At 37.8% G+C, this 26,081-nt stretch overlaps 2 protein-coding genes across 8 annotated transcripts in view; both read right to left on the bottom strand.

The window, feature by feature from the left end:
• Positions 1-9,158, bottom strand: part of C4H4orf50 (chromosome 4 C4orf50 homolog) — an 85,661-nt gene extending 76,503 nt beyond the window's left edge. The window contains 4 exon segments of the mRNA XM_088163126.1: positions 2,026-2,721; positions 4,214-4,352; positions 5,646-5,797; positions 8,495-9,158. Of these exon segments, the coding sequence (XP_088019252.1) occupies positions 2,026-2,721; positions 4,214-4,351 (834 nt within the window). The 5' untranslated portion in view covers position 4,352; positions 5,646-5,797; positions 8,495-9,158.
• Positions 9,159-9,297: 139 nt separating this feature from the next.
• JAKMIP1 (janus kinase and microtubule interacting protein 1) overlaps positions 9,298-26,081 on the bottom strand; it is a 144,552-nt gene continuing 127,768 nt past the window's right edge. For 6 of the 7 annotated variants that reach the window (XM_014895335.2, XM_088163123.1, XM_088163119.1 and 3 more), the window contains 3 exons: positions 15,646-15,711; positions 12,900-12,944; positions 9,298-10,542 (listed from right to left, as the gene is read on the bottom strand). In XM_014895335.2, the coding sequence (XP_014750821.1) occupies positions 10,510-10,542; positions 12,900-12,944; positions 15,646-15,711 (144 nt within the window). In that variant the 3' untranslated portion in view covers positions 9,298-10,509. Of the gene's footprint in view, positions 10,543-12,899; positions 12,976-15,645; positions 15,712-26,081 lie in introns of all 7 variants that reach the window. The other variant, XM_088163124.1, reaches the window with a different exon arrangement.

Below are 26,081 nucleotides of genomic sequence, written 5' to 3'. Positions count from 1 at the left end.
TTTCTTGTAACTATTTTGGCTTAAATACTACAAGATCGAGGTGATGAGACTGAGAAACTCTATTTTAATACATGCTGGTAAAACTCCAGATAAGGGGGGAAAACCCTCTTCAGTTTTACAGAAAAACACCAGATGTCTCCCTCCTCCTTTTATCATAGATACTGAATTTTTTTCCCCTGCTATCTCAAGTAATTTTCTACTAGAAAAATATAAGTGTACTTGTAGTACCAAAATAGGAGGAAGAGACAACCAGGAATGCAGAAGGCACAAGATTTGATGCTGCTGATGCTATACACAGCATTTAAACAACACTATCCACTCTGCAGCAAAGTAAACACAAATTATAGCCTGTTCATTTATACCAAAGACTGGGTTACTGAGACTCTAATCTCCTATGACACCAGAAATGTAAATTAATATTTAGAAAATAAATGGTTAGAAAACTTAATGTAGAGGAAAGAATAGGCTTTTATTAGAGTACAGCATAGAAAGAGTCCTGTTTCTTGAAGACTTCTCAGATTGGTCTCAGGCAATTAGTTATTTGTGTATCTTGCTTTCACATCTTTATATAACATATACAGATAGACTTCTTCCTTCTCCTTTTCTCAGTTTTATTAAACCCATAGTAATTCTTCACTACTTCTTTTCTGGCTCTGAAAGCCCTCACTCCTCTTGATTTTGGCTGTGCAGTACCCTTATAGTGCATTTGTTTGTTTTACCTGTTTACAATTCAATGCAAGTCCCTCAAGAAGTATATCAAAATATTTTTAAACCATATTCTTTATTCCCAAGGAAAAGTGAATACACTAGTTAAAGTAACTATAGCAGTGGCTCAGGGTAAGCAGTTGGTCTTTCTGCCACCGTGGGGCAACTACAGAGACTTGTGGGATGAGGTGAAGCTTCTGAGCTCTCCACAGAGATCATCCATGTGCTGCTGGTTCCTGCAGGATGATCTCGCCACTCTCTCACAGAGACAACCTCCTGAAGCTCACTGCTTTGGGATAGAAACACTAATGGGATAAAATCATCAGGCTTGCAAAAGCGCATTCAACTACTAGGTTAAAAAAAATTGTCTATATTTCCTCTAGCTTTCTGGCTTCTCCCAGTTCTGGAAGTACTCACAGTCTGACTGACCTCCTGTACGAAAGAGTTTTGTTCATGCCCATTAGCTCTTGGTTAACTACAGTTAAAATCAGGAGAGTTCTTGGGATATCAGGTCACAATCTGAATGAGTGCAAGGCATAGCTGATCTCACTTTAAATAAAGCCTCAGAAGAAAAATACCCTGCACCTCAGGGCATGAAGAATAAAACTTTGTTTGAATCCACTCTGTGAAAAGAATTGTTCTTTGTCAGCAAAATGAATTGGCAGAAGCTGAATGCCATATTCCAGCATGAGCAGAGCTTTCCCATGCAGTGCTGGAGTGAAGTGCTTGAAGTAAACAAGTCCTATTCAGTGTATTCAGGGCATATCACAATGCTACAGAGCCACAAACTATTGACTATCTCAGCTTGCTCCTGGTCATAAAGGCCACATCCATCTTCCCTCGTTTACCATTATCCAGAAAATCTCATAGGCAAGATTTATTGTCAAGAGTGCTTTTGCTCCAGCATTTGGGCATGAATAACATGCACAAACTCATCCAACCATCTGTGTCCTCCTCCACTGAATGGTGTCCACAAGGCAGGTCTCAGAAGTTCTTCTGGGCTCTACTTTTAGTGCCAGCTGAGACCTTTTGCCGTGAGCACATCAAAGATTAAGGAAAAAAGATCTGTTCAGTGTCCCCAATGTGCACCTAACAAAAGCTTTGATGCAATGAAGCTCCCACCACTGATTCTACTGGGTGTGAAAGACACACTGAGGAGAACTAATGAATAAACAAAAATAAGAATAAAAAATCAGGCAGGATAAAGCCTCACACTTGCATCTTGACTGATTACACCTCTAATGACAGGTGTGATCCAGGGTGATACAAAGATAAAAACTAATTACATTTTGCATTATTTTTACTTACCAGTTGACTTACCAGGTTAACACTGTTGTCCCCATGTGCCAATCTTGTACGTTCTGAGTATTTTTCTTTCTTCTTTTTCAACTTCACCATACTTTGGTCTTTTAAAGTTCTGTTTTCATCTAAAAGCTCTTCCACTTTTTCCTTTAGTTTGATTTCAGATAATTTTAAACTATAGACATGATGGTGAGATTCTTCCAATTTTGTTCTGAGAAAGTCTTCAGTGTTCTGAGAGCACTGCAATTCAGTCAGCAGGTCTGCCTGTTCTCTTCTAGTGTCCTCTTCTTTTTCCCTCAAGAGCTTCAGGTTTTGCTGAAATGCCTTGAGGTGGCTTTTCACATCATGTTCCACATTTTCAATACAAATCTTCCATTCCATTTCTTCCACTCCACAGTATTTACAGCCCTGAGTCCCACTGCACACTGACTGCAGCTTCTGCTGGAGGTGCTGCACCATTTCCTCTTCTAACTTGGATGTCAAAAGAGCAATATGGGCATTAAGATCTAAGACTTGCTTTTCCAGCCTAGATACCTCACCCTGAAGGTAACAGTCCCTTTTCCTCAGTACTTCTATCTGTTGTCTTTGCCTTTGTTTGTAGTGCTCAAAATATTCTGACTGGCTTTTTATTTCATCCTCTTTTGTCTTCAGCTGCTCCTGAAGCCAACGCAATTTTTCCTTGTGCTTCTTCTCTGACTTCTTTTGGTTTTCAACCTATTTTTTCAATGAGATGTACAGTTAACATGTTAATATTAAAGCTCTTGTTTCCTTATACTTTTTCTTAATTTAGTGATAATTCTGCCCTTGTTTTCTGAAAACTCAGGAATGACATAAGCAGATTTTTTTTAAAGCCAGTAAATTAGTGCACTTAGAGCGAAAATAACCTGTTTTGCAATTTCAGCCAACAACAAAACATCTCAGTAGGAAACAAAACAAACTCATCCACATTTGCTACTATATGACAGGAACTTTTTAAACACATTTTCACATGTTCTACAGTTCATTAAACCTCAGAACTGTAATTCATATATCCAGCTCTGATTTACACAGTAACAGATCTTAACACTGACAGTACTGTGGCACTGGGGTGTTACAGGCAGAGAAGCTGTGGTTCTGTTACAGAAAACAGGACACACACTTTCCAGATCCCAGCATTTTCCCTTTGCTCTTCACCATACCTGTCATGTGTCAGCTCCTCTGATAAGACTCCTGAAAAAGTAGAAAGGAACCAATGCCTTTTGAAACAGTTTGAGAAATACTTTAGTATTTTCCTTTGCATTTACATTGTGTTTGAACATAGCGACTTAGAGGTGAAGGATGCCAATGAAAGGCAGAAGAGGCTTTCATGAGTCCCATACTGCCCTTGTTTTGAGAAGAATAAGAGCCACCAGTATCACAGGGACATTGCAGCAACTTTGAAGCAAGACTGAAGGCACAGAGACATGAAAGAATGACTTTGGTTTTTTCAAGGACTTCTTTAGATCACACATTTTTATTGTCAGTACTTTCCTGTCTGAGGCATTCACTGGCAAGTACTGGTCAGAAGGAACGCTAGGCTGAAAAGTCAGATAGATATGAGCTAATATTTTGTTTTGTTAACTCTTGATGGGAATATATGTCTAAGCTTCCCGACTCTAGAAAAATACATTTTACTTTTAATTACAAAAGCAGAAAGTAGTCTTCATTCTTGTGAATCTTGCCACATGGTACTAGTGTCCTGTTAGGGTATTCAACTTTGTCCTAAAATGCTGAGAAAATGAAAGTATATCTTAGGATAAACAGAATCAAAAGACATTTTTTCACTGAAGACTGTTCCTGAAAAACTTTGTTTCCTTCTCCATTTTCATGAATCCATCGAATGAGCAAACTAGGTAAAAATGCTGTTGTATGGGGCTAGAAAGATAAAGTCTGGCCTAAGAAGGAGTACACTGAGTGGGACCTAGGGAGAACGTAAGAAGGGGGAGCATGAATTTGATGAAGGGCCTGAATGAGAGAAGTAACAGCAGTGCTGTCAAAGCAACAAAGAAATAGACAGCTGGAAGAAAAAAACATCCAAAAATTCTTCTGATTTCTTAGGCTGTAGAACAAAACAAAGGCTGAGACCATTTATTGCTTAAAAACAGAGGTCACTAGAGATGAGCTTCACTTATAAACTGCTGCCACGAAGAGGAAATAAACTGGGTCATTTGCAACAATATCCCCTCACCAAGCTGATCAGGTCCTCCTGAATGTCTCGCAGTTTCCCTTTAATGCGCACATTGGCATTTTCAACCTGGTCCAGCTTCACATAGAGTTGATCAATCATCACAGGACGTGTTTTGTGTGACAGCTCCAGCTCTTTCATCCTGTGGTAGAGAGAATGAACATTTTTGCTAAGTAAGTACCACAGTACAGCTCCAGATGGATAAGCAGTCACAAGCAATGCATCCATTTATCTTTATTTTTGTATTTCTCTCCCAAAAATAAAACAGTAACGAATTTTTGATCACTAATACAACAAACACTTGATTCTTAACAAGTCTACTGGGGTTTGCACATTTTGCTGGAGACTGTCAAAATTGTTAAAGATAACACCTTTCTGCTGACTTAATAAGAATACCATAAGTAAACATATTTACAAGATTTTTGTTCAATGGAGTTCGGCACGCTGTATGAAGTAACAACTTACTATAAAGACAACCACAACACTCCAGTCTCTGCATGTACCTGATCATAGGATTATGGTAGGTTCACAGTCAGTGAATTCAATTTTTATGACAGTAAATGCTTCCCATCAAAATTAACATTACAGACAACCTACAAGTACCTATGTTTTAGGGGCTGAAGTGAAAATATCTTACTTGTAACACGCCTTCAGTGCATGCCTACAGGGCATAATTGTATTGACTTTGTCCACAAAGATGGATTTTGACAAAATACAGGTTTTGCTTTGCCTGTTGCTAGGCAAATGGTAGTATAAAATTATGAAGTGTGATATGAAAATCTTTTTAAAAAACTAATTATTATTTTGAAAAAAGCCCATTATTCAAATATTCCTAACAAAATTCCTGGATGAATTCAAAGCATTTAAAAATTATACAAATAAGTGTTTTAATGCCATTTATGTTTCCTATCCTTTTTAACTGACATCCTTTAGAACAGTGCTGTTGCTGACTATCAAAACCTTATTAGTCTAGTCAAATGTATAATTAATGCCTAATGGCACCTTCATCTACTGTAATGATTAGCATTAACATACTAAATTAGATTAAGCTTTCTGAAACAAGGAACTTTTCTTATGACATGAAATTCCAAATTAACTTTCATTTTGAAAGGAATATACTTTGCAAACAGGATTTACATTATATGAATTTTTAAGAATGAAACATCCTGAGAAAGCTGCCTGGTTATTTGCAACAATATGTCAAACCATGCTGTAAATTTTACTTAAATAATAATTCTTTAAAAAATGATTATTGCATTTCTATTCTGACAGCTATACAAAACCCACTGCATATTCTCCAACACTCTAAAAACACAGAAAGTCTTTCTTTTTGCTGGTTCTGCATGTATCATCTGACAACCAGTACACAGGGCAAAGTGAAGAGTACATTTGTCACATAACAATAAAGTTTAATGCAAATCCCCCTTTCATTTACCTGTTTCTTAGGATGGAATCTGACTCCACGTAGTCCTCTAGAACACCTTTCAGTTTTTGCTCTGGCTTTTCCAGCTTTTTTATTCTGAGGTTCAAATTCTCTTCTCCAGCACTGTTTACTTTTTCATCAGGTGTGCCTGCATCTTCTAATTCCTGGAAAACCCAGGAAGTAGCAATTTTAACACTGAAATTCACGATAGCAAATCCTTCATTAATGGGCATTCTAATACAGTAGCTAAATTCTTGTTCTCTTCCAGATGAAGGATTCATGATGAAAAAAACCTAAATTAGGTTCTCAATGTACTACAGTCTAAGCATGCAATAACAGAGTCTAAGCCTCTGATGATCAAATGAACAGCCCTTCTTGATTCTGAACACATTTATTATTTATGAGAAAGTCTCATTTCATTAGCCCCATTAGCATGTATGAAGGGAGTTGCCGTTCACAACATGAGATCCCCATAAAAGATTCAGCTAGACTAATTAATAAAGGAATTAGGCATCAAAGTTTTGAAAACAGAATAATTTTCTACTAAGCATGGGATTTCATAAAACTGTGTTTATTTTGGATAAATGTATTACATTATTATTGTTTCAAGACAGAAGACTAAAAAAAGGATATTTCCTATGCAAAAGGCATTCTATAACTATTTCAGAGAAAACATTCTGTTTATTTAATTGGTATTTTGGAATTCTGCATGCAGTACTTATATCTACTTCACCTCTGACAGGTCATGGAACCACAGCTGAAAGGAATTTTCAAATTTGGGCTTGAGAAGGCAAGCTGAGGTTGGTTCTTTTCTTTTGCATCTTTTACTCATAGATCTAAAAATTCCTCAGAAACTCACTTCAGTAAGTATAGTCCTGTAACTTTGTCCTGGTTTCTGCTGGGACAGAGATAATTTTCTCCTTAGAAGCTGGCACAGAGCTGTGTTTTGGATTTAGGGTGAGAATAATGTTGATAACACTGATGTTTTGGCTGTTGCTCAGCAGTGCTCACCCCACATCAAGGACTCTTCAGCAGCTCATGCTCTGACAGTGAGGAGCTGCACAAAGCAAGAAGCACAGCGGGGACAGCAGATCCAAACTGTCCAAAGGGATATTCCACACCACAGAGCTTCATGCTCACTATATAAACTGAAGGGAATTACTCAGAAAGGGACTGATCACTGTTCAGGAACTGGCTGGCCATTGGTCAGCAGGTGGTGGGAAACTGTAGTGAGAAGCAAACTTGCTTGTCTTGAGTCCTGTTAAATCCTCTCTCTCTCTCTCCTTATAATTACAATTATTAGCATTAGCATATTATTATGGTAATATTTTGTCTCAATTATCAAACTGTTTGTTTCCCAACACAAGAGATCTACTTTTCTTTCTGATTCTCCTCACCACTTGGTGGAGGCAGGGCAGGGTGTGGAGGGATCAAGGGAGTGCCTGGTGCCTGGCTGTCAGCTGGGTTAAACCTCAACCAGCTGGCACCTGTGAAGTGTCTTTGATTTTGCTGCATTTGTGTTGATTTAGAATTGGATCTGTAACTGGAATTCAGCTACAGAGTTTGGACTTATTACGAAGGAAATAATGCAATTACTTTTTTTTTGTTCTTTTTTTTTTAAATTTTTTTGGTTTTTTTGGTAGGCACGTGCTGAATCTACAGTGCAAAGAAGATAAAAGTAACTTTTTTGATACCGAGGAGTAGAAAATGGCACAAAATTAGTGCAAAAGAATAAAAAACCAGTTCTCTTATCAGCTCATTTTGATATTTTGTTATTTAAAAACAAAAGTTCAGTTACATAAAGTGTTAAAATTTTGATAAATTGTATCAACTCACTGGACATATGTCAGCTGCACAAGGATCTAGAGCTGAAATAATTCAGTGACTCCTCAGTCCCTTATGAAGCCATGATACTTAAAAGCTTCAAGTGTGGATAGACATTAAAGAATAAATCCACGTGGACAACAAAGTTCACACCTCCCTGTGATACCAAGCCCAGTCCCTTCTCAGACACCATGCATCCCTGAGACATGTTAACAGAATTATGGTGTCCCCTGGATGGTATAATTTCCCAAATGGAACAGGATCTTCAATTCAGAGTTCCTTGAGACATTAGTATTTTGTCTGTACTTGTTATTTGTAAATGGAACAGACACCCTGTTCTTGATAATGGTTATCCTTGAACAGCACTGCAAAAGGCATATACAATAATTGTTACTTTTCTCATTAATAATTTACAGTGGAAGCCAAATTAATGTCATTTGTAACTGTATTGTGGAACCAGGAACGCTGTTACAACTGACACAACCAATGAGAAACTTAGAGTTTTGTTCTGCACTTATACAGCTGGGACAGATGATTTGAAATCTGTGTCAAAAAAGGTAAAATCAGGCCCAAATTCTGTGATTCAGTCCATCTTGTATGTACTGAATCACAGAATAATAGAATTGCTAAGGCTGGAAAAGACCTCTAAAACCACCAAGACCAACCACTAACCCAGTACTGCCAAGTCCAGCATAAAACCACGTCCCCAAGTGCCACATCCACATCTTTGAACATTTCCAGGGATGGTGATTCTACCAGGTCCCTGGACAGCCTATTTTAAAGAAAGCCTGAACACCCTGTTGACACACTGTACCCGTTCCCAGCTCTACAGTAAATACAATATACAACAGAGTAAGAGTGTAATGTTTTCCAAAAGTACAAATCCTCCTATCTCAGTGCAGAAAAAACCCCATCATAAATAAATACAATGGAAAATGTAAGCCCAATCAGCCAGTTATCTTGAGAAAACTGTCACATGTAAATTACAATGTAATAACAAAACACACACCAAAATCAGGAAATGAAACTGTTCATACCTTCTCTGCTTTATAAGAACACCCTCTCCTGTCCTTGCAGCACGTTTATCATCCAGCCACATGCTCTGACCATCCTCTGTGTGTGCTTGTAGTTCCGTATTCAAAATAATGATGAACAAATCTGTGTCTATGAGAAGTGTTTCTTTGCCAAGTGAATCCTTGTTCCTTCACTGGCACCAGGTCTGATTAGCTCAAGCTCTGTTTACCTCCTGTTGTGGTCCTTTGCTTTTGAGTGATGCCAGAACTCTCTTTTGCAGTGAAGACCTTATTATTCCTTATTATTCCTTATTATTCTGTCATCACACTGCTAAAAGCCTTAACTAAAACATGAAAAATTTCTATTTGAAAACACATTCTCTAAAGGTTTGTTCCTTTTGAACAATATATTGTGAGCAACACATTCTTTTGGGGATCGAGATTCCAGACTTTGCATGATCCTTGTTTCCAAGGTAAATTGTGCTTTCTACCAGGGTTATTCCAACCCTGACATCAGCCACAGTTTGCTGCATGTGACTGAATTAATCTTGTGGAGTGTCTCAGCTCCTTCTGCATGTAAATGCTCTTGTCCAGCAATTCTTTATGCAGAATACTTCTCTTCAAAGCCTTATCATTATCTGAGAAAACAGGCTGCTTCTGAGGCTGATTCCTGCACTCTTAACAGCTTTCTCTGTCCTTCCTTAGTTGTTCATTGCCTTATGTTATTTTTGTCAATCATAATTTCCACTTCATGTGATTTATTATTGTAACCAGCTAATTCATGTTGCAGTTCAGTGTGTCCATGGGGGTAGACTTGTTTCTCTGTGCCTTTCTACACAAATATGATTTTCAAGAAAATGTGAGGGAGGAAAAAGTTATCTTCTAATATTGTGCTCTTAATGTTTTCATCTTGCCTCAACATTTCAGAAATAATTAAAATTATCTATTTCTTCACATTGCCTTTCCATTTCTGAAGCATTCATTTGCTTCTCCCTCTTTGAAAGAGTAATATTTTTTCATTTTCTAACCATCCTCTTAAAAAGGTCTTTGCTACTTCCATTTTTTTGAGCATGTGCTTCACCCCAAATTTTTCTTGCAGTTCAGGTGGTCATTGACTGTTTATTTACCTCTGCTGGTTGAGGTTGTGCCATTTTTGCTTCCTGGTAACTAATGATGATGGTTTTTTATTTCACCTGAGAGGATGCTAGGATTTCCAAATATTCATCTACTTCTCTGCTTGTCACATTTATCTACATGCCCATTTCTCCAAGTCCTTCTTTCTTCTTGAAGAGATAACTGAGCACAGCACATCATGCATTCTCTTTTCCCGACCTCTCAGGCCACCATGGAATCTGTCATTTTCCCAGTGCTGTCTTTACAAGACATTGCCTTACTTTTCAAGAAACATTCAAAGAATCATATTTCACAGTTCTCACCCACTTTAAAGTTTTCATACTTCAATCTACCACCTTGTCTTTCTCCAAAACCTTTTCTTTCTGTACCTGTGGATTTCCAACTTAGGATTTTAATATTAATTTTACCACTTCAGGATGGTAAATCTTTATTTGTTTCCAACTTTGAACAGTTTGCTTCCTGTCAGCTATTTACTATAGACAACTTAATGTCAAACACTTAGCTTTTTTAATAGAGATATTAAAAAGGAGATCCTGTGTTTCTTGGGTGAAATGCAAACCACAGTCGTTGAAAGCATGCAGTATGGAGACAAAAATCTCAGTACTGTAAGAAAATCATTTGGTAGACATCAGTTCATATAGCAGCCAGTAATTGCACTTGTATTTTTTCTGCTGTTTGGTTGGTGTGAGAGTGTAAAGTTCTGTTTATATTTTTTTCAGTGTTTATGATGTGCTGGTCATCGTTTGATTGTGAAATCATCCCAGCTTGAAGTCGTATCTTTTAAAAAATCTCTAATTTTAAGTTCAAATATTTTGCAGCTTCAGGTATTATGCAAACTGCTTTATGAAAATATGCACCAATTTAAAGCTGCTTAATAAATATTTTCTGTATTTTTGCATGTGGACTCAGCTTTTCACTCCATAGGTTCTTTTAACAGCCTGTAAACAAAACAAAAACCAAAACAGAAAACAAAAACAACAAAGAAAAAGTCTGCTGAGCTTTAGATAAAAGAAATTACTTTAAAAATACATGTTGGTATCAAACCCTAAATTCACAAACTGCACAATGCCTTTCTGAATGCTTTACATTACCTTCAGAATAACTAGAACCAGAATTATTATTAGTAAATCAGCTGGTTTGCCTTGAAATAGTTAACAGTGTTGAAACTATAAATAAATATCATAAAATTGGCTTTTCTGTGTTGGATTAATCAGAGACAGATTCACCTCTGGCAAGATGAATTAAAGGAAATTGCCCTTCACACCAGCACCACAATGTGATCTGCGCTCCTAGAATGTCAAAAGCTGAGTATTATGTGGCTGCACAGTCATTACCCCTGTGTTATCTCCTCAAAATGCTTGTCACCAAGCTTGAATTTAATTACTTAAGTACTTACTGTTAACAGGAAGAGTGGCATATTCTATCAGCACACTGCATTTTCTGGAGACTATTAACATTTGCAATTTTTTTTTTTTCTCTTTTAATCCAAAAGGAACCCATAATACTATCAGGTAATATCAGCATGGAAACCTATAGATCACTTGAATGCATAGCAGGTCAAAATAATTTAAACATAATTTTTAAAATGCTGGTGATTTCACTGTTTATTGAATATTTATAAAGTATCTCTAGACTTGGCCAGTATATCTCTCAACATATTTAAAAACAAATATATTCATTCAGATATTAGCACCTCTAACTGGGACTGGTATAAAAAAACTGGATGAAATTCCAAAGACAATAGTTTGGTAACTATTTAACATTACTCTCTCAAACTTATCTTAACCAAAATAGCATCTGTCTTATCTGATCTCACCCAGAAATTCACTTCAAACTATGGAAAAGTGAATAGTTTACCACAAGGCTTCACCTTTCTTCAAACACTTCTCTATAAGCATATGCTCAATTTTTTACGAAATAAAGGAAATTCCAGAAGAAATCCTGAAATCACTGAAAAATATTGTTCAATTTCAACTACTTTTCAGTTTCTAACAATCAAAGGAACGCTCCTGCATTTTTAAGAAAGCAATACCTTAGAACTACATTCCACCCATCTGCATCTGTTACCATTTTATTGAAAAATAAAAAGCCTATGCAGCAATGCTTGTAATGAAAACCCAGAGCAAGTTCCAAAGAGTCTCAAAAGAAAGATGATAACTGAACGTACTGGACCTGAACAAATCCTAGAAAGAACCCATGATTATACAGGTCTGATTTCTCAAAAGTACTTGAGATCTGGGCAGAAGAAAATATTGTTTCATGCTAATAATAGGGGCTTGGGGTAACTATTGTCATCATTCTTTTTCATCATACAGTACTCATAGCAGTTGCAAAGATGTTGATTAAACTCCCACTGTAAGGAGATTGCTTAAAGGTAATTCACAACAGATTACAAAGAAGAAAAAGCTTGGAAATTTTGTAAAGGTAAAAGCATTGTATATTATCGGGTTAAAAACAAAACAAAACAAAAAACAGACCCCAAACCAGTAACAATACAAATACTATGTAATATTCAATAGCTTTAAAGCATGGTTTAATACTTAAACAGTTAGGCTGTTACCATCCTCCTGAAAGGCAGTGTGGAATTTGCATTGCTCCAGGGAAGATTTTCTAAATTGCACTTCCCTCTTGTTCTCTGTGAGAGGTAAGTACTGGCTCCTGCTACAGCTGAAGAAATTCACTGCCTTCTGCACTGAGCTGAAAGGATCAGGACACTATGAAAGGACACTGAGAATGATGGCAATGTCTCAAGGGAGAGGAATAGAGGTTTTTTATCCTCACCTTTTCCATGTTGTGTCACTCACATTGCAACCTTCAAATCACCTCATAAAAAGGGAAAATTCGTTATTTCCTAAGTTATTTCATGGCCTCAAGGATCTGGAGGAAGTAAAATCAACTCCTTGTATCACAGGGCTTCTTAGAAAGCAAAACCTAAGCCAAATATTGTCTGCCATCTCTCCATCCAGCATGACAGAAGGCAGGAATCTGCAGCAATTAACTGTAATTAATTTCAGACAAAATGTACCTGCTCTGCAAGAATGGAAAGCACTTATTGCAGTTATGGCAGTCAGTATCTTTGAATATAAAATAATTTCTCATTGAAAATCCAATGACTTTCTGCAGAAATCTAGGAAGGAAAGTATCCAAGGAGGACTTTGTAGGTGACTCTTCCTCTCTGTGCAGATAAAACAAGTATGCCCTTCCTCATGGTTTTAGGGTCTTACAAACAATCCCTAAAGCATGGCAAAATCTAGGAGTCAAAAATAGAGTACAAAGAAATATAAAGAATACCAACCACACGTCTCGGCTCAGTTGTGTCATCAAGGCCACAGAATGAATGCTAGTGAAAAAAACAAAAAAAGGAACAAAAACTATAACATAAGATCAAAAGAAAATGAGGAAAAAAGAAAAGAAAGAAGATATAAGATATGTAATATGAAATCCAGCGACATTACAGCAGTTAGTCTAACATCATTAATTGAGTTGATCTGAAAGAAAGACAAAGTATACAAATCTTACTCTAAAAAGCAGTAAAAAAATCAGTATTTGAGGGCAGTTTTACAATGGCAAAATCTGTGGATTTTTAAAAATTCATATATATTAGGTTTGGCTTTGTGATTCACTTAGAGCACTTATAATTACACATACCAAAGCTTTCCTGAACCAAGACTTAATAAGCCAAGGGCACAACCTAAATGCAACTGAAATAGCAGAGAATCAGTTATGTGAAGAGCACAGTATTGTTACAGTGCATTTCTTCCTGATATATCAACTCACAGATTAAAACTGAGATTTTATATCATTCCCCTGTATAACCTCTAGAAACAGGATAGTTTGCTGAAGAATCTATAGGGCAGAAATACTGGTATCTTTATATTCTGATTTGACAATAATTTTACACAAAACTGAAAAATTGAATCTACTCCTAAAGGAAAATTAAGTCATACTCATGACACAGTAAGTGGTACACTGCCCTTAGCTACCAGCACCAGCAATGGGCTCAGCTATAAATGCTGCTGCTCCTTCAAAAGCATAAGACTTCTCTCCACAAGAAATTACTGTGCTCAGTATCAGTAGTAGGTAGGTGTCAGTCTGCACCCTTTAACACATTAAACCTTTAGAAGAACAATGAGGTAAAATTATATCATTCATTAATTCCCTGACAACACAATCTTCCTTTGGGCCATCAGAATGGGATTTAATCGCAGGGAAAAAATAATTCAAATGTAATAGGGATAGAAGGAAGCCCTCCACCCATCCAGAAGTTGAAGGTTAATAGAAAGAGATGAAGCTTTTTTGAGGTCTCTTGATAATGTAACATTAAAGCAAAGAGGATGTTAATCATTTTAACTCATTACCAGCTTTCTGCTAAGCTTGTGATTAAGCTCTTTCTTTTCCAGTACTTTTCTGTATCCATCCGGCTGATGATAATGCTATTTTCCATTTCCAAAATTATCAGTCTGACTAATCCTATACCTGCTCTGTAAACTGTAATGGCAACGCCTTAAAGGCTTACATTTTGACAATAGCAACATCTAGACATGTTGATTTTTTAGAACAGATAGATAAACAGTAATATTTGAAATAATTAATACATACAAGCATTGTCTATTCCTCAACATTTCTCTGCTTAGAGGAGTTAAGTGTAGCACTGTAGACATCACTGGCTGCTAGGCAGGAAAAGCTTCAGGAATAGATGTGATCAGGGGCAGAAGAAGGCAGAGGGAGAAGAAGAGCCCTTTTAAGGGTGAATACTGCCTGTGTTTCTCTGTTAGTGCAAACATGGAGCACTGTCCTCCCAGTGGATGCAGACAGACCAGCCCCAACCACGTCATTGGAGGGTGACATAAAGCAATAATTAGCAACAGCATCAGCCCAGCTTCTGCAGGCTCTTCTCCTGGCTCTTCCCCAAACCCACATGGATATCACAGTCTGGAAAGGGCAGGACAAGGTACAGCAGAGGGGAGACAGCTACTGTAGGAGCAGAAGGAGCCAAGGAAGGAGGATGCTGAGGGAATTGGAATAGTTGCTAGAAGTGCAACTGAGAGGACTGCCACATCCTGAAAGCACATGAAGGGATGCTGAGATCAGAGAAGGGTGAGGAAGAAACTTCCACACCCAGTGAGCTGCTCCCCGAAGCCTCTCTCTGTTCTGCAAACCTCACTGATGCCTTTAACTCCCTCCAGAGTCCTGCAAAAGCCTTCCTTTTGCCCTTTTACCCCATTCTCATCCCAAGAGAAAAAAATCCAATGACTGAAAACTCCACTAACGTCTCCATTCAGCCCAGCAGTAGGTTTATGTAGGATTACATACCCATAAATGCTGAAGAAAATGAACCTGGGATGTGACTCATGTTGGGATCTAGGCACTGGTTAAGCAAAAGTAACATAACTAAAACATTCTGCTGGGGCCTAGAGAAAGACCCATTGTGAGTCCATGCTCTGCAGAGCAGCCTAAACTCCACAGACCTGGGAAAAACCTGAGCCCACAGTCCATGAACCTTGTGCCATCCCTTGCTTGGGAACCACAGTGACACAAATTCATTTGCTGTCTGAAGCCTTGATCAGAGCTTCTTCTTAAAAAAAACTGGATCCATTATATTAACTTGTTTCTATATTACATGAAGAAATACTCCTTAATTGTAGCATTTCACCAGCACTTCACTAATTTTGTTTTACTTTTCATTACTTGAAAGTTTTGCATAGCAATGCTATTCAAAGAATAGGGCTGAGCTAACCAACTTTTTCAGAGACAAATTTTTGCTCTTTCTTGATCTAAACTACAGCAAATCCTCCTTCTACTAGTCTAGAGCCTCTCCAGACTCCTTGATTCCTTCCTGTAATTAACAGAAATCCTGGATAGGAAATAATTTTGAGCAGATTAGGGACAGAGCTGCATTTCATGCAGCAATGACTCAAATTTTATCTTGTCTTAAAATAGATTTTGTGATATTAGGTTAATTACTATTAACATCAGCGCAACAGAGAGAAACAATTTTATATGGAAAAAAATCCATTGGTACTGCCCAGACATAAATGTACCTTTTCCTCAATTTCTTTGAGTTGCCTCTTTTGAAGTTCTATTTTATCTTCTAGATCTCGAATTCGCTGGAACAGAAAAAGCAAAATAGATATTATTGTATCTAATTTGAAAAGTAGATGAATCAAAAGGATAAGAAACAGATCAAAAATAAAGAGAACAAATGCCTATTATTAATGTAACACTTCCTTTACAGTTATATTAGGCATGTCCAAGGCAAAATTTTTCACATTTCCATAAAATTATGGCATTTCAAACAAGATGCATGTTCAGAATATCATGTTTACTACCAGAAAGTTTACTCATCACTCATTAATCATAATTTTAACATATACACACTGAAAATTCCATTTTGCACCAAAATTCATTTTCTGTGCAACTGCCAGTTTTTCTGCTTACCTAGACAGTCAGTAGATTACACTATCACATTTCCTTTTAACTCTTTATTTTTTTTCCTATAAAACATAACCATGCTTCTAGCACAATCAGGCTATATCAGAGAAAAGAGAACACACAGATCTTCAGTTTATCCCAAAGATTCCATCCAGAAACTCAGCTCTGTCCTTCTGCCAGTCACCTCCCACCAGAGCCAGATGGAACATTTCCTTCACTGTAGCTTCCCATTTTTAAGGATTTTTCTTGTTCAGTTTCACAAAGATTCTCCAAAACATGACTGCTGCTGGGTCCACATATCTTACTCTTTTCTGTATCACGTCCCCTTTTTTCCTTCCTGTAAGTTACATTTCTTTTTTCTTATTTTTTATTTTTCTTTTGATGTTGAGGGTCTTATACAATTTAGATACATTTTATTACACTTTCAGTATATTGTACTCGTTACAGATAAAGTAGGTTAAAAGTAATTTTTTCTATAGGCAGAAACCTGAAGTCTTCTACTAACAGTCACTGGTGATCAAGAAACAACTTCATACAATGATATTTTTGGGGGGATTAATACTCAATCTCAGCCTGGTGTACCACAGCTAGGGATGTTAGCAGTTCCTGAACTTGGAAAGGCAAATAAATTATCATCTCCTCTAACGTGGATGGCATAGGTGAATAAAATTAATGCAGCTACTGCTGCCTCAATCCCAAATTATTTTATGACTCTCAAATTGATGTGAGCAATAGTATCTCTTTCAAAACAACATCCAGTCATTACTTACAAATCTGTGTGTATCAACTGATGCTGTAGTTACTTATCTGCATTCAGCTCTGAGACCTCAAATGAGGGTAAATGCTCCACACTCATTATAGCCCTGGACAGCTGCAGCAAGGCAGCAGCTAATCCAATGACCAGACTGATTTGGAGAAGCACAAAGTTGAAAATCACAAATCTAACCTGGAACTATTCCAAAAATGAGGTACACACAATTCTGCAGTTCACTTTTCTGAGGGCATACTCCTCCACAAAAATATTCAAGACGGGCCATGAGCAAAAAAAAAAAAATTTCTTATCATTGCTCCTGTTTCAAAATGGCAGATTTTGCTTAAAAACTGCTTTGAATATTACATAGTGAGTCTAAGTCAATCAAAATCCACACTATATCATACTGCAGTGCTCAAAGATTTCCCCAGATAATTCACAAGCCAGCAGGAACCAGATTACCCTCACGTGTCATAAGAGAATGCACCTTGGCTGACAATCACAAATGCCCCAAGCACAGCTGTATTAATTTCACTTTTCCTCTATTCCATTTGAATTGATCTGTAGTTCATCTATGGCCTGTTCAAGGTAAGCCTCTCAAGTGATCATCTTCATATACTGGATGGACCAGGAATGTTACAATCACTGCAGCAAACCACAGGATGAGAAGCAGACAGATGGAATCACCCCCAAGATCCCTAATCCATCAGGTTAGACTCCTGTTGCTCTCCTACTCATTACAATTATGCTGATTCCTACTTAAAACCACATCCCAGACCTGACTGACAGACTTCCATCCTCTGGGGACTGTGCTATGCTCCGTGGTAAAAACTGACCAGAGTGAAATAAGTGGAGAGAAGCAATTTTTTAAAACACCATTTTCATCTTCAAGATTTGTCATGTAAAGATATTTTTCAATAACTCCTGAGAATTTGCCTTTAGAAAAAAAGAAGAAAATTAAAAAGTCACCGAACATCTGGCAGCTTTCTCACCTCAGGGTTTAGAGAGCAAGTGTTCCTCTCTAAAAGAACAAGTTAATTAGGATAAGATGGCATTTTTAGGATTTGGGAATTCTGTTAATCAAGTAAAAATCGAGATGTTATTCTTCCCTTATGAATTTTTAATCTTTTCAAGATTGTAGTTATCCAGCTATTTTTTCCAACTATTCACAGCAGTTCTAAAAAAAGGGCTGAGGCTTCCATTTTCCAGTTCCCTCCTGTAATAATTGTTACATTTTGGGAGATGAAAGATAGAGAATAGTTTTAAGGTGCAGAAGCACGTACTTTCTTAAAATCATTTAAAATACAAAGATAATCTACCATCTGAAAGAGAATACTCAGAGGATTGAATTTCTCAGCAGTGAAAATTTACAAAAAACCCTCAAAACAACTAGACTGGTAACAGTAAGGTAGATTGTGCTGGTTTTGGCTGGGGTAGAGTTAATTTTCTTCACAGTGGCTGGTATGGGGCTGTGTTTTGGATTTGTGCTGGGCACAGGGTTGATAACATAGAGATGTTTTTGTTATTGCTGAGCAGAGCTTACACAGAGCCAAGGCCTTTTCTGCTCTCTCACACTCCACTCTGGAAGCTGGAGATGAATGGGAGGCTGGGAGGAGACACAGCCAGGACAGGTGACCCAAACTGACCAAAGGGATATTCCAGACCATGGGACATCATGCTCAGTGTATAAAGTGGGAGGAAGAACGAGGAAAGAGGGGGACATTTGGAATGGTGGCATTTGTCTTCCCAAGTCACTGCCACACGTGATGGGGCCTGCTCTCCTGGAGATGGCTGAACACCTGCCTGCCCATGGGAAGTGGTGAATTAATGTCTTGTTTTGTTTGGCTTCTCTGTGCAGTTTTTGCTTTGCCTATCAAACTGTCTTTATCTCAACCCATGAGTATTCTATTTTACTCTTCCAGTTCTCTCCTGATCCTGCTGGTGAAGGAGGGAGGGAGTGAGTGGCTGTGTGGGGCTTGGCTGCCAGAGGGGGTGAAACCACAGCAGTTCTGTTTGGTGCCCAGCATGGGGCCCAAAAGGTTTGGGCTAACAACAGATTTGACTGGGACGTGCTAGAATGAATTTACAGCTCTTTTTGCTGTTCAGCCTGGAATCAGCAGGCTCCTGTTCGTGCCATGGGGCTTGATTACATGATTGTGTATTAGAATCTCCTGCTCAGTAGTGGCCACTTTTTGCTCTCCCTGCTTGCTGTGGTGCTATAGTGCTTATCACCTCCCAGAATTGTGCCTGGGAAGGTTTTGATAACAGCCATGGCACAGGGCCTGGGCTGGCAGGTGGCCAGGGCAGTGCTGCTCAGGGTGGACAGAGCCAGCAGGCAGACACTGATGGGTATAAATGTGTGTTCAGAGCTGCTCCAGACTTGGCGCTGAAGGGCAATGTGCTGACGGCAGGTGATTGTTTAAATCGCTTGTATTCCTCTCATATGAGTGGAAATCATAGTGACAGAGTACTTTTGTTGCAAGTGAGTAAGATTTTGTAGCTACCTTCTTTGCTCCAGAAATAAAAGAGTTCAAATCTAGACAGGTCAAAAAACAGCATTTTAAAACACAACCTTGGGCTGGAATTGTTCATCGGGTATCAAAGCTTGGTATTGTTTGCTCCTAGCTGTTTACTTGCTTTGCCCTGGAGGATTATCCAGGAGGATGAAGTGGGTGTAGCTATTCCCATGAATATCCTCTGATTGCTCAGGGACAGCAATGGAAGATAACCAGCATAGTTCAGCTATTTATATATCCTGAAAATGTTGATTTAATAATTTATTTACATTTAACTGTAGAGAAAGCCTTAAAATATATATATATATTAATATATATATATGTGTGTGTGGGTATGCAATATATTGGCTGGAAAAAAAACCAACAGATTTACCCTTGCATAGAGTATTTGACACATAAAAATAATAATTTTCCCTTATGTATCTATCTGCATTTACTGCATTATCTTGATCCCAAAGACAACAATTTCCAAAATACAACTTTAAAAATACATAATAAATAATGTAAGATAAATAATCATAGCTGTAACAAAAAGTATCTTCTAAAAGTAGCAAGATGCATTCATCAGTCAAAGGCTATATTTAATTACTGAGAAGGAAATTATACAAAAGTTAGAGATACCAATTAAGACCAAGGCAGGACTGTTTGAGATGCAGTATAAGCCTTTGCATCTTTATCTACTGTTCCTTTCATTTGCAAGAATTACCAATCAAAAAGCTGTGGACTCACTCTCAGACTTCAACAGTTGATTAGATGCTTCCAGTAGATTCTGATTTGTTTATGTGACAACAAATCACACAGAATTATTTCATTGTTATAATGAAATTCTACATACTTCTATGCTTCAGGGTATAAATTTATGATCATTAAGTTGAGCATTTCCTGCTATGTGCTATAGAGTTGTAACAATTGTGCTATAAAAGATGCATTCAGCTCTACCCATGACATGGCTTGCTGGAACCTTGCAGAGTAAATTCAGTATACTTCAACAGCACAAAAAAAATGCGAGGAAGCAACAAAATCAACTCTATTTTGCTCTCAGAAGTTTGGTAAGTCTCAGCTGAAAAGAAAGCCACAGGCTGTACTTCTCTTTATTTCCTTTTTTAAAAAGAGAGGGATAGAAGATATGGATAGGCAACCTGAATCCATCAGTGTTTGTGTTTCCTTTAGAGTCCCTAGCTTGGTCACATTCAGAGGGAGGATTAGGGACAATGTAGAGCAGTGCTCTGCTGGGTTCTAGCAATTCCTGTGTTCCTGCAGTTAATAGCTGCCCCTCAGTCACACGAGTGCACCTTTTCTGGGACTGACAGGATTCATGAGAATAACTCTGTGTAGTCAAATCATGGGGTCATACAATGGAGTTACTGTGGGCAAACAAAGAGCAACAGTCAGGCTAAAACAGGGCAATGGGGATGCAACCATGGAAGAGAGGAGTGTAAACATAAGGGACCGACTCCTAACACTGTCCACCTTGCCTGCATTCAAAACCAACCTGCCAAAATAATGAATACTTATTTTTCATTGATTTTATTACAATAGCAAATAAAATCTCATCACTAAAGTTCTGGATAGCACATGGTGCCTTTGCAAATACTCCCTGCATGGAGCTTCCCTGTGTTTTGAAAAAGGGCTGGACAAGCCTCCATTTCAGTACCTACACAATAAAGAAATCGTTCTTCCACTAGCAGTGAAGTTTTCTGAGTAAGTGCTGGCAGGCAGCCGCGGTGCAGCCGGGGCTGAGGGCGTTCCCTGTGCAGAGCTATCAGCAGATGGCTCTGCTGGCCAGGCTATGCTCAACAGCAGCTGCAGCTCTGCCACAGAGGCTCAGCTCACAGATCCACTCCACTGCCACACACTCACAGAAAAAGAGATGCTCAGGATTCCTTACTTACTCCTTAATTGTGATTTGAACAGACTTTTAAGTTCCATTAAAAACTTTCCTTAATAGTTACACGTGCAGCACATATGCAAAGGTAGGAGGCACAGATGTAACAGCCTAAAAATGTTAACAATTAGGTAAGGGAGAGCACATCCAGAAGGGTCAGGCAGCAAAAGCACACATTTCCTTTGGAAGTCTGTATTGCAAAGCAGGCAAAGGCTGCCCCCAACGTGGCAAGCGCTACATATGACATTATGTTACCAACAGAGGCACAAAAGGGAAGTTTACCACCAGTCAACCACAGTTATATAAATTATATGTTCACTGACTGCAGGCCTCTCCAATTCAGTTCCTGGAGGGATCCCAAACAAAAAGGGCTGTCTAACTGCCCCAAAAGCAATAATTTTTTTTCAGCAGAAGATTCCTAACGTGCAGGAGATTACTCATAAATGCTCATAACCTTCCATTTCCTTTCACCTCATGATGGAAATTTCATTTCTGTGGGAAACAGGATCCACTTCTTGAAGTGCAGTGACTCACTTAAGCAATTCTCTTTGGTAAACTTAGATGACAAGTGCCTTCCAGTACTGTCAGGGAAGTTAACATAAGTCAGCTATTCCTTTCTCAAGTAGCAGAGGACTGAGACATCAAGATGGGATCACAAATTCCTACTCCCAGCAGGAGAGTGTCTAAGTTTGCTAGAAGCATTGCTTCATAGGCAGTTTGGTACCTGAACTGGCCTCGGTGGGACCAATTCAGGTATCTGTGCACCTACAGCTCAATTTTCCCAATAGCTGGAAAATTTCCAGCATCCTTGTTGCACCCTTGTACAAGGGACTAATGACAATAATCAATCTGCATCCAAACTCTGCAAGAGGTTACATAACTCCGGATGCAGACTGATTATTGTCATTACTCCCTTGTACAGGATGCAACCAAAAGGATAAAACAGTATTTAAAACTGAATTGAAGACAAAGAGTCCAATGAAATAATATTAGTACACTTCCAGTAAAGAACCAGCCAGGCACTGATTTCAAAAGGCAAATTTCTGTAATTTGTAGTATGCTTTGGTCCCTGCAACTATACTGCAAACTCAAGGTTGCAAGCCACATATCTGGGAAGTCTGAGGAATCAAAGTTTAGGCAAAATGCAAACAGCATGATGGTGGATGTCTGCCTGGAAATACTAGAAATACTACTCTGCTTTCACTAATAGAGACATTTCAGTAACACAGGCTTAGAAGACTCAGCTTGTGGTTTAGCCAAAATGACAATATTGCTCCATTAAAAAAAAAGAAGGTTAATAGCATTCCCACATAGAACACATGAAGTATGAGTGCCCTGCATGTGTTTTAATAGCAATCCATCTACATTAAGTGTCATTCCCATTAATATTGTGCCCCTTGTAAAGGAGCACTGAAATAAATGGAAATCCTTAGGCAGAGCTCAGTGAGCCCTGGATTGCAGTCTCAGAGCTATCGTTTTTATACTGGAGGCAACATTTCAGCACAATAATGATTTCTCATAAATTTGAGAGTTAGACATGGGAGGAACCTCAGCAATACAAAGAAAGAAAATTGATCTGAGATGTACAGAAGTGCTCCACTGCACTTAAATGCCAGGTCCAGATTTCCTCCTCTAAGCAGCCAAAATGTGTGCACTTCCTCATTTAATTTAACTTGTCTTTCAACCTACCTCTAGTTCTGATGAGAAATGGACTGTGTCACTCTACAATTACATTGTGTCTTTCTGGTTTGGGTTTTGTTTTTGTTTGTTTTTTCACTGCCCCAGCTGCCTTTTTATTTGCAAACATAGACTGAGAATTTCTGTATTTTCTCTCTATTGGGCAGTGATGCAAGCTAGATGAATTGGACTTCTTCATCCAAGCCTTCCATCCTCTCCAATTCACTCATAGCACTAGTCAGACATTCACAGTCCTGAACCAACATCTTGGATGGCTTCAAATGCTCCAGAAGCTTTGTGGAACAGGGAAAAATCTATCAGGAAAAGAACTTTTGTGACAAATTTTATCTTTCAGACAGCGATGACCACATCCTTCATTTAGGTGTCAAACTGCAGAACTGATGTTCTTGTTGCCTAAATAAGTAAGTAAAGAGCCCATCCATATGAATGTACTGGTTTACAGACAGCAACACCAAGATCAATTAATCTAGCTGCAAAATATGCTCCTTGCCACGCTACTTGTGAAAATACAGGAATGTACTAATCAGGGGGGTTAGAAATCACCTTAACAGTTCCTGTGACACACTCTTATTGGATTTACATTCACCAGCAAATCCAAGAAAACAATTTGATAATTTTAGCACAAAGCAGACAAAGAAGGATTTGCTAAGCTGCTTAGAGGCTGGCCCTGAAATGTTGGAAAGGTTCAGGTTAATGTACATTCACGGGATAGGCACCATGGACAGGTTATATCTGACGTGAACCATGTTTTGAATCTCTGAAGCCATCTTACGATCAAGAAGATCATCATTCTACAGCAAAATTTAGCATGGGAAATACTTCATCAATCTGACAGAAGGAAGAATCAATATTGTTTCATTATATCATTACTTTAAGAAGATTCTCATCACTGCTCAGATGCAGGTATGTAAGATCTTCAGTAGTAGTGTGAACAGCATAAAGATGTTACGTGTATACATTTAAACAAAAATGAATATAAACTGACTTGCCTTTAGCTATTATTCCAATCACTAAAGTGATGGATAAACACATTCTTTTCTTAGGCTTTTTTGAAATCTAATGCATTTTAACAGCTGTTTGAAAAGCCTGTAGTGTTTTAAAAATACAATTTGCATAAGCAATTGTCACATGCATTACTCAAGCTGTTGGATCTGCTACTGGAAGGGGTTTGTATTCAGAAATCCAAACGTTACCTTTAATCTCATATTCCTAGAATGTGATTTTGCATAATGGTCATAAGGAAACAAAAATCCCACTGCAATAGCATTAGCTTAAGTTGGTTTTGTTGACATTTTATTTCATGAATGAAAACTTCATGTAAATTTCAGCCAGTTGTATATGATATAAATCAGTTCAGATGGACTGCACCTCTCTGATTCTCACCCTGATTTTGTTTGCACAGCAGGTAAAAATTCCATTCTTTTCTCTGTTCTGTCTTAACCATTTTAATCCAATTAATAGTTACTGATGTAGGAGAATTGTTCTTTTTAATCTTTATTATGCATCTTCAGTTTCTTTATTTGCCTTTCTGAGGAGAATGAACCTTTTAGCAGCTGCACTGGTGCATTTCTCAGCATATGTATTCAGTCACACTTGTAGTAGTAAACCAGTGAGTTTTATAAATGCATTCAGCCGCAAATAACTATCTGTTATAATCTGATACAAATTACTATGTGCATGTAGTATTTATTAGTTAACTTGATTAATCTTTTTTAACACTGATAATCCTTTAATTTATGCAACAACATACATTGCTATCTAACAGAAAAATATCAAAGTCCTATTGCTTTTCACTAGGGAAAACCAATAATTTAAGTCAGGTTTATATTTACACAGAATGGCTATGCTAAGTCTGTGTGAGCTCAGAAGACAAAACACTTTCAACATCTTGAAACTAATTCTGTGACAGCTTAGACACATTATCAGAAAAAAAAAAACCAAACAGATGCATAATGTAATATTTATCTAGCATTAAATTTAGATTATTTTACATTCATGTAGGTAATTATAATGATATATGTATGCATTGTGCATATGAAAGTACACTTCTGCAACAAACTTCTCATACTTTCTATTTTAGACTTGCCTTTCCTCAGCTCTCACTGGCTTTTCCTAAGAAACAGGGTATTCAGGATTTCAGATGAGAGGATTTCAGCACTCAAATTTCAGATAAGAGTTTTCTTGATACTAATATTATTGCAAGGCGTACAGTTGCTCTTACTTTGAGTAGAACCTCAATCACACCTGGTTTAGGACAAGGAGAGCAGACCTTTCAGATGTATTATTTTAGGTATTACAGCAGTCCTGCTATCACTACTTATTTAGACAAGTAGCATCACTAAAGCAGTAAGCAAAGCAGACAAAGCTGAAGACTATATAAAGAAAACATACAGGGAAACACTGTAAGATGAACATATAGAAATTACTAAAATTAACTCTCATCTGCCATGCATGTCAGCTGTGGGAAATTACAGAAGTTTATTGTGATATTGTAATTATAGCAGCAATAACATGCTGAAAGACTCCATGTTCACTCCTGCATGACAAATCAATACCACAGGTCAGCTATGATTAGCCTAGTCAGGATGTGCTTGATGAATATTGATGACAGTCATACAGCTGTGGTATATCAGATGCTTTTAGGAGTGATTCATTAATATAAAAATCACATTATCAACACTAATCTATCACATTTTAAACAACAAAATACAGACCATTAATACCAAGGAAAAAAAAAAGAAGGAAAAATCAGTGGCTACCCTATGCAGCCTCCTTCATATTGTATGCAAACAGCTAACACCTTGAGATTCAAAACAAAAATATTAAACCATTAAATCTATGTAGAATGGGAGGGAAAATTATCTGAGCCTCCCCAGTTATTATTATAGCAAAGTTCACAGTAATACTTCTACCTAATTTATAAATTGTGTGACACATCTGTGAGCTTTTGACCAAACCAGCCTCCCTGGCACAAGGCAACATGGACTTAACTTGTCCTCTCTGTCACAAAGCATTGTGCCAAAGAGGACAGATTTAAGACAACATCTCCTTGTGCCTATCAGTGAGGTACACTGAGCATAGCATCCTCCCTTCCTCTCTCCCTCCCCCAAAAGCCTTCCTGTCAAACATTAAATGTTAACAATTCTCCTTGGGTCAGAAATAAACACCAACCACCCCCTGCTCCAAACAAACATC

Source organism: Sturnus vulgaris, chromosome 4 (genome assembly GCF_052056855.1).
Source record: "Sturnus vulgaris isolate bStuVul1 chromosome 4, bStuVul1.hap1, whole genome shotgun sequence".
Classification (NCBI taxonomy): Eukaryota; Metazoa; Chordata; class Aves; order Passeriformes; family Sturnidae; genus Sturnus; species Sturnus vulgaris.
This window is presented reverse-complemented; position numbering and strand designations above follow the sequence as displayed.